Here is a 12,139-nt window from a genome sequence, read left to right as displayed (position 1 = left end):
AAGCTTAGAGTAGCTCTCACGCAGCTTGACTTTCGAGATCATGCTCGGAAAAAAAAAAACTGCCATGCCATTGATTTATTTAGCGTGTCAAGGCAATCCTGAACACACAAAAGGCGATTATGAAAATCAAAACTGATCCCGACGTGTTTCTCTGCTGGAAATCTGCAAGTACGACACAGCCTATTTATGCTTCACCTGATGGGCAATGACAAAGAACAGATCACATTACAATGCAATGAAGCCTATAATATTAGCTAATGATGGTGAAGGCATTAACCGTGGAACACAATTGCAGTGCAATGATGTAGTTTAGTGGAGAAGAAAGGGAGTGATTTGTCAAATGCTACCAAGTACACACCACCAAAGTATTCTCTAGACCCCCAGGAGGCTGGGCTTGAATATTACTTTTACAAAAAAAAAAGTGACATAATAGGAAGACACTGCACCAAAATTTTAAATACACCCCTGAGTACATGTGGAATAAAATGGAACAAGACCCTATTCTAATACAAGTCTATCAACTATTCCTTGGACATTTCCCGGCAACATCAATTATGATGTGGAGATGCCGGCGTTGAACTGAGGTAAGCACAGTAAGAAGTCTCACAACACCCAGTTAAAGTCCAACAGGTTTATTTGGTAGCACTAGCTTTCCAAGAGTCGGTCCTTCTTCAGGTGAGTGAGGAGTTGTGTTCACAAACAGGGCATACATAGAGACAAACTCAATTTACAAGATAATGGTTGGAATGTGAGTCTTTACAGGTAATCAAGTCTTAAAGGTACAGACAATGTGAGTGGAGAGAGGGTTAAGCACGGGTTAAAGAGATGTGAATTGTCTCCAGACAGGACCGTTAGTGAGATTTTGCAAACCAAGGCAAGTCGTGGGGGTTACAGATAGTGTGACATGAACCCAAGATCCCGGCTGAGGCTGTCCTCACACGTACAGAACTTGGCTATCAGTTTCTGCTCAGCGATTCTGTGTTGTCGTGTGTCATGAAGGCCGCCTTGGAGAACACTCTCTCGGAAGAGCTCTCTTCCAGTCGGGGAACACTTCAGCAGTCACGGGCATTCAGCCTCTGATCTTCGGGTAAGCGTTCTCCACGGCGGCCTTCATGACACATGGCAATGCAGAATCGCTGAGCAGAAACTGATAGTCAAGTTCTGCACACATGAGGATGGCCTCAACCAGGATCTTGGGTTCACGTCACACTATCTGTAACCCCCACAACTTGCCTGAGCTTGCAAAATCTCACTAACTGTGCTGTCTGGAGACAATACACATCTCTTTAACCTGTGCTTAACCCCCTATCCACTCACATTGTCTGTATCTTTAAGACTTGATTACCTGCAAAGACTTGCATTCCAACCATTATCTTGTAAACTGACTTTGTCTCTACAAGCCCTGTTTGTGGACACAACTCCTCACTCACCTGAACAAGCAGCGACACTCCGAAATCTTGTGCTACCAAATAAACCTGTTGGACTTTAACCTGGTGTTGTGAGGCTTCCTACTGTCATCAATTACGTCATTCATTCCCAGCAGCTAACACAAGGGGATGAAATTTTCCCCTCCAGCCCACCACGGGAATGTTCGCGGGCGGGACACGGGTCATGCAAAGGTCTGTTGACCTCGAGCTCGGGATTCTCCGACTGCGCCCATTCCCGAGATGGTAAAATCCCGCCCAAGAAAATCTAAGTTTGAAAAGTAAGGTGTGGCATGTGCGGTTTTTTTCTTTTGGTGGTATGACATTCCCAACACGTTTCGTTAACAGGTCATTCAGGAACGCATCCGATTTTTCTGAAGTTTACTCAATTGAAGGGGGCAGGGTGGCGGTGTCGGTGGAGCTGGGGAAGGGCAGGGGAGGGAAACAAGATGAGAAGAGTTGAGAGAGAGAGAGAGAGAGCCACTGTCAAGGATGTGATAACCCGAGATGCATTTTGTTTGATACCGACGCCACCGATAATCACTCGGGGTAATCTTCACTGAGGAGCTCTTCTAAAACCTTTATGTCAGTTGACGTGGCCTGGTCACCGGGTTTGGAGACGCTGGCACTTGTGCCTCTTGTCGGCTGGTTGCTTTGGCTCCGCTGTGAACTCTCTGTCTGGCTGGACTCTTTCTTGATATCCCGGCTGCCACTGAGGACTTTCTGGCTCTCTACGAAATACTGATTCGGATGATTCAGAGAAAATCCAACTTCGTCGACCTAAACGACAGAGAGAGAGAGAGAGAGAGAAACCAGAGTGTTGAAGAAAATCGTGACTCAAAACAAGCTGCAGCGTAAGTTTCAAAACGAAAACACAAACTCTACATCAAATCATTCACGCGTATCCAGAAGAACAAAAAGGTAGATTTGTCAACTCAATGTTTTACAAAAAGCCAATTTTAAAATTATCTTTTAAAAGGAACCCAATAAGGAAAACAAATTTGAGAGCCGGAGTGACATTTCTTTACTTCATAGAATCCCAGCAACGCAGAAGGAGGCCATTCGGCCCACCGAGTCTGCACCGACAACCACCGCCCCCCCCGAAGCGTTTCACCCACTAATCCCCCCATTTACTTTCACAGAAATTTCAAAGGGCGGCACGGTGGCCCAGTGGTTAGCACTGCTGCCTCACGACGCCAGGGACCCAGGTTCAATTCCAGCCTCAGGTCACTGTTTACGTGGAGCCTTCATGTTCTCCCCGTGCCTGCGTGGGTTTTCTCCGGGTGCTCCGGTTTCCTCCCATAGCCCAAAGACGTGTGGGTTAGGTGCACTGGCCGCGCTAAATTGACCCTAGTGTAAAAGCGAGGTAAACATGTGGGGTTACGAGATTAGGGCCTGGGTGGGATTATGGTCGGTGCAGACTTGATGGGCCGAATGGCCTCCTTCTGTACTGTAGGGATTCTATGAAAACTAAAAGTGACCATGCGTTGAACCTGATTATACTGAAATAAGGCCATAAAATGAAGTTTGCCACATAATAATAAGAAATTGTGGGCAGTGTTTTCAGCCGATTAATAAATTCCATCAGTCCCTCTCCTCTAGGTGGCACAGTGGTTAGCACTGCTGCCTCACAGCATCAGGGACCTGGGTCCAATTCCTGGCTTGGGTCACTGCCTACGAGAAGTCTGCGCATTCTCCGTCTCTGGTTGGGTTTCCTCCCACAGTCTGAAAGACGTGCTGGTTAGGTATACTGGCCGCGCTAAATTCTCCCTCAGTGTACCCGAACAGGCGCCGGAGTGGGATTTTCACAGCAACTTCATTGCGGTGTTAACGTAAGCCTACTTGTGACACGAAGAAATTAACTTAAAAAAAAAACTTAAGATAGCATGGCAGGCAATGTTTAAAAAGTGCTGATCCTGAAAGACGTTTCTTAGCTGAACATTACATTTACATAACTAAGTGAAATTTGGCCTGAAGCATACTGTGGTAGTCACAACCGAGTTGGGCTGGTCACGGAGCCAGAATGCCTGGCACTCACTTAGCAAAGTGAATCTTTTGTGTGTGTGTGTGTGTGTGTGTGTGTGTGTGTGTTTGAGTTCTCTCGGGTACTGCCGGAAAGAATGGTTCATCAGTGACTTTCACAAGACAACCGGACTCAGAATTGGAAAAAGGAGATGTCGGCAGAGCTTCGATGAAATAGCAGGGGGAGCAGGACTAGGCGGATTCTCTCCGAACAGCAGGTACAAACACGATGGGCTGAATGGCCCGTTTCTGCGCCGCACGGTTCTAAGAATCCCTGCTCAAAATGGAACAGGGTTGGCAGTGTCTCAGTCACTGGTTACCGGGCTAAAACATACCGCACAGTTCAACCGACAGAGGCACGCGCTGTGTCATTTATCACTGCTGGAATCCGAGTCGCGTTCAGCAGGTAACATTTCACAGAGAAGAGGCGGGTCTCCGCAGCCGCTACATTGCGAACGAGGGATCAGCAGGATGTCACCGCCGCTCTGGCCATTCCTCTGGGCAAGGAGCTAAGAGCTGGCGCAAGCAACCTGATGTGGAGATGCCGGCGTTGGACTGGGGTAAACACAGCTTGTGGGTTTACTATCAAATAAATCGGTCGGACTTAAACCTGGTGTTGTCAGGCTTCTTACAAGCAACCTGTACAGGCTGAAAAGCGTCGCCAACAAACGACAGAGATTCAAACAACCGGAAGGGAATTTTCATTAATGAGCTTAAAAAAATTCAAGGTGGTTGACAGAATTGTAGCTTAAAACCAAATTTCATTTTGTTTTAAAATGTCATGTTCAGTTAAGAGATGTCTTTCAGGATCATGTACGGTTCACCACTTCTTAAACGTTGTCTACAATGCTATTTTAAGTTTTTTTAAAAGTTTATTTATTAGTGTCACCAGTAGGCATACATTAACACTGCAATGAAGTTACTGTGAAAATCCCCTCGTCGCCACACTCCGGCGCCTGTTCGGGTACACTGAGGGAGAATTCGGCATGGCCAACGCAGCTAACCCCCCATGTCTTTCGGACTGTGGGAGGAAACCGGAGCACCCAGAGGAAACCCATGCAGACACGGGGTGCACGTGCAAACTTCACACAGACAAATTCCCGGCTTGGGTCACTGTCTGTGGAGTTTGTATGTCCTCCCCATGCTTGCGTGGGTTTCCTCCCACAGTCCAAAGATGTGCGGGTTAGGGGCACTGGTCACGCTAAATTGCCCCTTAGTGTTCTGGAATGTGTAGATTAGAAGAATCAGCGGGGTAAATATGTGGGTTACAGAGATAGTACCTCGGTGGGATTGTTGTCAGTACGGACGCAATGTGCTCAATGGCCTCCTTATGCAAGGTAGGGATTCTATGATTCCATGACAGTCATCCAAGTCGGGAATCGAACCCAGGTCCCTGGTGCTTTGAGGCAGCTGTGCTAACTACTGTGCTGCCCAAAAACAATGGCACCCAGCGTGGGGCTCAAACCCTGAGACTGAGTGTCTCATACTCGACTGACTGAGCTTAAGTGGGCAGCGTTCTTGGTAACTAACCACATATATCCGGAAGGGCATCAAAAGATCCAAAAATCTTTTGTGACGGGGGGGGGGGGGGGGTAGCAACTACACTGCAAAGTGGCTGCAGTGCGAGGTGATGGAAATTACAGCTATAGTGAAATTCAAATGGTTCTCGGCCACTTCAAATGGCTGAAACTATTTGTATTTACGTGGATAGGAACACTGGCATTACCTCTGTTTACCTTCGATTACCATCAGGACTGTGGACTAGGGCATTAATAGACAATCACCAGTGTCCTCAGCTTTGTACACAATTAGGTACAAATGATACAGGACAGAGTTCATGCTGACAACAGAACGTGACTTCGCTGGATTATGTACGTCACAAGTAGTCAAGCGGGGAGAGGGGGGTGTCAGCCTTTGAAAAGCCTCGGTTCATTAGCCACAAAGACAATGGAAGCCAGTCCCAGCCACTCAAAGCGGTGAACAGGGGGAGTTCAGGTTATTCTTCCTTAGTTCCTTGGTAATTTCTTTCAAATTTGGACTGCACATCCAATTCCCAAACTGCAAAAATAAAGAAGATCGAATTCATTCCAAATTTAAACTAGTGAAACGGAAACTAGACAGGCAGTCGCTGTCTGTGCGGAGTCTGCATGTTCTCCTTGTGTCTGCCTCTGGGTTTCCTCCGGGTGCTCTGGCTTCCCCCCCACAGTCCAAAGGTGTGCAGGTTAGGTGGATTGGCCATGCTAAAGTGACCCTAGTATCGGGGGATCAGCAGGTTAATACGTGGGTTATGGGGATAAGATCTGGGTTGGACAGTTGCTGGTGTAAACCCGATGGGCTGAATGGCCCTCCATCACAGCGTTATTCCGTTAAACGGCGCAGTCAAGATCCGGAAGGCTAAGCAAAGTGTCCACTTGTTCCAAAAGTCAGGAAGTCCCAGTCAACTGTCATCTCTGAATAGTTAGGATTAGGTTGATTTGGGAGAAGCCAACAATCCATGTATCCAAGTGTCAGCTTGATGCAATACTGTGGAATGAGGGGAGCTACACCACCCAACAGCATATCATACCCCATTTCCAATTTTAATTCTCACTGGGCCCATCATAACCCCACAGCAAGATCCCAGGAAATAGTCACACGAACCAGATCATTTTTTTCCCCCTTAACGCTGCTGATTCAAAATTTTGCCATGGGATCTTGCATGCCTAGGTAGATGCAAGAAGGATATTCCTGATGGTGGGGGTGTCCAGAGCCATGGGTCAGGGTCTGAGGATACCGGACGGAGGTGAGGAGAAATTTCTTCACCCAGAGAGTGATGAATGTGTGGAATTCACTACCACAGAAAGTGGTTGAGGACAAAATATCGTGGGATTTCAAGAAGAAATTAGATATAGCTCCTGGGGCTAAAGGGATACAGCAGTTAGCACTGCTGCCTCACAGCGCCAGGGACCTGGGTTTGATTCCCGGCTTGGGTCACTGTCTGTGTGGAGTTTGCACATTCTCCCTGTGTCTGCATGGGTTTCCTGCCGGTGCTCCGGTTTCCTCCCACACTCCAGGGATGTGCGGGTTAGGCGGACTGGCTAAATTGCCCCTTAGTGTCATGGGGACTAACTAGGGTAAAAGCATGAGGTTATGGGGATAGGGTTTGGGTGGGACTGTGGTCGGTGCAGACTCAATGGGCTGAATGGCCTCCTTCTGCACTGTAGCTTTCTATAACTTCTGTAACTCCAGTAAATTAGTTAAACATGATTTCCCTTTCACAAAACAATGCTGACTCTGCTTAATTGCCTTGAATTTTTCCACATGCTCTGTTGTAACATCTTTAATAATGGCTTCTAACATTTTCCCTATGACAGATATTAGGCTAAATGGCCTAATTTTTCTTGCTTTCTGTCTCCCTCCCTTTTTGAACAAAGGAGTTACCTTTGCTGTCTTCCAATCTAATTGATTCTTCCCTGAATTTTGTAAAGTTAAAACCAAGACCTGACAATTTGCTCAATATATTTCCCTAGTAATCGTAATTTTCTGACTTTCTTCCTCCCTTCTGATTCCTGATTTACAGCTATTTTTGGATGTTATTATTATTCTACTAGTGTTTTCTACAATGAAGTCAATGCCTTCATTTCACAGTAAAGAAGCAGAGGCATGGTGGTTAGCACTGCTGCCTTATAACACCAGCCACCTGGGTTCAATTAGAATCATGGAAACCCTACAGTACAGAAAGAGGCCATTCGGCTCATCAAGTCTGCACCGACCACAATCCCACCCAGGCCCTATCCCCATAACTCCACGCATTTACCTTAATTAATCCCCCTGACACTAAGGCACAATTTTAGCACGGCCAATCCATCTAATCCGCACATCTTTGGAAGGAAACCGGAGCACCTGGAGGAAACCCACGCAGACACGGGGAGAACGTGCAGCCTCCGCACAGAGCGACCCAAGCCAGAAATCAAACCCGGGTCCCCGGCACCGTGAGACAGCACTGTGCCACCTCGCCGCCCTTGGGTCACTGTCCATGCGGAGTTTGCACATTCTCCCCGTATCTGAGTGGGTTTCCTCCGGGTGCTCCAGTTTCCTCCAGATGATGGGCGGGTTAGGTGGATTGGCCATGCTAATTTGCCCCTCAGTCTCAGGGGAGAATTAGCAGGGTAAATATGTGGGGTTACAGGGATAGGATCTGGGTTGGCGCAGGCTCGACAGTCGAATTGCCCCTTTCTGCACTGTAGGGAGTCTATGATAGGTGTGTGTGCTTCAGTGAGGGAAAAAACCCACCAAACTGTACAGTGACAGGCTACTGTGTCAGTTCTGCCACTGGATCAGCAGCTGGACTAATTGAATAACGGTCAATGTTCAATTGTAACCCCCGCAACCACTACCACCCCCCACCCACACAAAGCCCCTACAAGACTTTGCATCATTATGTTTGCTCTTGGCATTCTGCTCAAGAGCGACGCTGACAAAACCTTCCTTGGAATTCCCAGTAATAACAATTGTCGCTTTGATAAATGGTCCAGCAAAATTTAATTATTTAGGGCCTAATTATCTATTAACATAAAATGCAATCTCAGCTGACAGTACCCAGGATTGACAATTGATAGTTTTAGCTCCTCGATGGGGAACCATTGCCCTAATTAATGTATCGGATTTTAAGTGTTCAGTTCCTTCCTCCCTCTCTACAAGAAAACACAGGCTAACCATGAAACACTGCTGTGGAATAAGGAACGGCCAGTGATAAGACCGTAAAAAAAATTAACAAACGGCGACAGCTAATGATGGATACAATTAGTCTTCAGAGACTTCAACTTTCATGCACCAGTTACAGTTGCCTCCCAAGGCTGACAAAGCCACTCTCATTACTGTGCAGTGCAAATTAGACATGTCCTTACATTGTGGGTTAGCTCAAAGTACTTCTGACAGGCCAGCTGGTAATGCATCCCTTTGACTAAATCCAGAATCTGTAAAGGGAGAAAGAGAGAGAGAGAGGTTTATTGAGAAAACTCTGCTCCATCCAATTTCCAGATTAATGCACAACACCGACAGACACTTTAAAAGAACCTCCCGTGTCATTGTAAATATAGCGATCACCACTAGCAAGAAGAAGAAAAAAACACGAGGTACATTGGTCTGATTGTGTGGCAAACTCCCTCTAACACATTCTACCTTGTAGCTGAAACCCAGCTACAACTAACGGCACTTAATCTAGTGGAGATGACAGATAAACGGAACATTGTGTGGGATTTCTGCTATCCCGATGATTCTAATAGCTTCAGCCCTTCCAAAGCTAAGCTGGAACGAGGAAATGAATGGCCCCAGCCTGTGCTGCTATTACCAGTGTCACTGTGGTCATTGTTACGTGCTCTCTGCTGCCTAATTCAAGCAAAATTTAATCTATTTTGCCTTTGTGCAAACTGCCATTCTTACTGGTTTGCTGCAGCAGTTGCCAGGATCTGTACAGTTGTGCCTTTATTCGGCAGCTTAACAGGGTTCCCGTGCGCTCTGCACCGATCAGATGTGCTCCAAATTGGTGAAATCACGAGATAACTTACTAAATTCTGAACAGTGGTTGAAGTCTCTGACTCACAATAGCTGCACTGTCAAATGTGACCATTCTCGGTTTCCCAACTCCTAAATGTCACCTGCTGAAGGAGCAGTGCTCCGAAAGCTCGTGATTCCAAATAAACCTGTTGGACTTTGACCTGGTGTTACATGACTTCTTACAGTGCCCACCCCAGTCCAACGCCGGCATCTCCACATCATAACTCCTGGCAGATATCACTGAATATGAGTACTGGTAGGAGCCTTCGCCAATATGATTGAGGAGATCGTAGCAATGATATTGTTAAACTGGGTATAAATTGGGAGACGGCAGTGTGCAGCGGGACCTGGACGTCCTTGCGCACTAGTCTCTGAAGATAAGCATGCAAGTGCAGCAGGCGGTAAAGAAGGCAAATGGTAAGTTGGCCTTCATAATGAGAGGATTCGCGTACAGAAACAGGGATCTGTTGCTGCAATTATACAGAGCCTTAGTGAGGCACACCTAGAATACTGTGCGCGCAGTTTTGGTCTCCTTTTCTGACCAGGAATGCTCTTTGCTCTTGAAGGAGTGCAGCGAAGGTTTACCAGGCTGATTCTGGGGATAGCGGGACTGATGTATGAGGAGAGATTGACTAGGTTGGGATTGTCTTCACTGAAGTTCAGGCGAATGAGGGGGGAATCTCAGAGACTTATAAAATTATAACTGGACTAGACAGGATAGATGCAGGGAGGATGTCTCCAATGGTGGGGGAGTCCAGAACCAGGGGTCACAGTCTATGGAATCACGGTAGACCATTTAGCACGGAGGAGACATTTCTTCACCTGGAGAGTGGTGAGCCTTTTTTTCGAAGGTTCACCTCTTTGCACAAGTAGGCATAACACTGCAATGAATTTACTGTGAAAATCCCCTAGTCGCCACACCCCAGCGCCTGTTAAGAGCACACTGAGGGAAAATTTAGCTTGAACAATGCACCTAACCAGCATGTCTTTCGGGCTGTGGGAGGAAGCTGGAGCACACGGAGGAAACCCACGCAGACATGGGGAGGACGTGCAGGCTCTACACATACAGTGGCCCAAGCCAGGAATCAAACCAAAACCCAGGTCCCTGTTGCTGGGAGGCAGCAGTGCTAATCATTGGGCCACCGTGCCCCCCCCCCAAACCCCCGACCCCACGTGGGGCGGGAATTAGCCTGTGGAATTTGTTGCCACAGGAAGTATACGATGCCAAAGCATTGGAATATAGCACTTGGGGTGAATGGCATTGAAGGTTATGGGGAAAGACCACGATTAAGCTATTGAGTTGGACGATCGGCCATGATCTTAATGAATGGCGGAGCAGGCTCGAAGGGCCAAACAGCCTCCCATCTTTTATGTTTCTTTTAAACTTCATCCTTTGACTTCCGTCAACGGTGCTGCCTTAAATTAGTGGATTCTGATCCAACTATTTGTCAACGCAGACGCTCATACCTGCCAAATTCTTCACCCTGTGTTTTCTCTTCCACGTACACAAGACAGCATTCCAAATGAAATCCGTCATAAGACAGAATGTCACACGCCCACGAGGGCAATAAAACCCGCTACTGTTTTATGTTTAATAAAGTGCAGGCAAAATAAAACAAATTTCACACCTCTGCCTTGCGAGGCATCGGGCTGATGCCCTGCAGACAGTTCTAGGTTCTTCAGTCGTATTAGGAGGCAGCACTGCATCACCATCAGCACCTCTGGATCTCAAACTCGGTGGGGTGGGGGGGGGGGGGGGGGGGGAGCATAAATGTCACCAGTTGTTTCGAGTCTCGTTCATTTTCTCCTTAGAAACGTTCCTTTCTTTGGAGGAGGAACAAGGGATTGTTCGAATGTTTTGTTTTTGCCTGAAGGGTGGGCGCTCAGTCAAAACAGTTAGCGTGCTCAAAGGGTAAAATCCAATTTAGGCCTCGCTAACCCTCTCTCAGACAAAATATGATTCAAAAAGTACCTGTTTACGAACGTAACGAAACATAGTTAGGTGACTGCGTGTTCAGGAATGCACCATGAATGCTGAGCTGTGGAACGGGGAACAATGCTTCACCCGAACCTGCCTCACAACAGCAGATCAGGTCGCCGTGTGGAAGGGGCCAAGCAGAGGTCAAGTGCATCGACTGGAGCAGGGAGGAGGAAGGGTCCGAGAACTGCCCACTGCCGGCGGCGGTCCAGTGGTTTGCACGTCCGTCTGCAAACCGCCTTCCAAACCCACGACCGTTTCCATCTGGAAGGACAAGGGGGGGGCAGCAGCAGAAGGGGTGGCACGATGACACAGTGGTGAGCACTGCTGCCTCACAACACCAGGGACCCGGCTCTGATTTCCAGCTTGGGTCACTGTCAGTGCGGAGTCAGCACGTTCTCCCCATGTCTGTGTGGGTTTCCTCCCGAAAGACGCGCTGGTTAGGTGCATTGGCCGGGCTAAATTCTCCCTCAGTGTACCCGAACACGCACTGGAGTGTGGCGACCAGGGGATTTTCACAGCAACTTCATGGCAGTGTTAATGTAAGCCTATTATGACACTACTAAATAAAAAACAAAGGTGCTATTCATCACACTGACAACTATCTGGTTTTTGCAAGCTTTTCAGCACCAACTTGAATTGAAGGGAGTTTTTGATTCAGAGTGGCACATTTCACAAAGTATCTGTGCTTTTAAAAGATATTGAGATCTGGGCGTTCTGGCTCTGATTTGATCTATTATTGTCACTTGTATTGGGATACAGTGAAAAGCATTGTTTCTTGCGCGCTATACAGACACCATGCAAAGAGAAGGAAAGGAGAGGGTGTAGAATGTAATGTTACAGTGATAACTAGGATGTAGAGAAAGGTCAACTCCATTCGGGGTAGGTCCATTCAAATGTCTTATAGCAGCCGTAGGGAAAAAGCTGTTCTTGAATTGGTTGGTACGTGTCCTCAGACTTTTGCATCTTTTTCCCGATGGAAGGTGGTGGAAGAGAGTATGTCTGGGAGTGTAGAGTCCTTGATTACGCTGGCTGCTCTTCCGAGGCAAAGGAAAGTGTAGACGGAGTCAATGGATGGGAGGCTGGTTTCTGTGATGGACTGAGCTTCCTTCATGACCAGTTGTAGTTTCTTGCAGTCTTAGACAGAGTAGGAGCTATACCAAGCTGTGATACAACCACA

The 12,139-nt window shown here is 47.3% G+C and overlaps 1 protein-coding gene across 1 annotated transcript in view; it reads right to left on the bottom strand.

The window, feature by feature from the left end:
* Positions 1-1,499: 1,499 nt before the first annotated feature.
* prim2 (DNA primase subunit 2) overlaps positions 1,500-12,139 on the bottom strand; it is a 170,665-nt gene continuing 160,025 nt past the window's right edge. The window contains exons 12-13 of the mRNA XM_080193236.1: positions 8,333-8,401; positions 1,500-2,204 (exon numbers count right to left, since the gene is read on the bottom strand). Of these exons, the coding sequence (XP_080049362.1) occupies positions 1,965-2,204; positions 8,333-8,401 (309 nt within the window). The 3' untranslated portion in view covers positions 1,500-1,964. The remainder of the gene's footprint in view (positions 2,205-8,332; positions 8,402-12,139) is intronic.

Source organism: Carcharhinus amblyrhynchos, chromosome 7 (assembly GCF_965287045.1).
Source record: "Carcharhinus amblyrhynchos chromosome 7, sCarAmb.v2.hapA, whole genome shotgun sequence".
NCBI lineage: Eukaryota > Metazoa > Chordata > Chondrichthyes > Carcharhiniformes > Carcharhinidae > Carcharhinus > Carcharhinus amblyrhynchos.
This window is presented reverse-complemented; position numbering and strand designations above follow the sequence as displayed.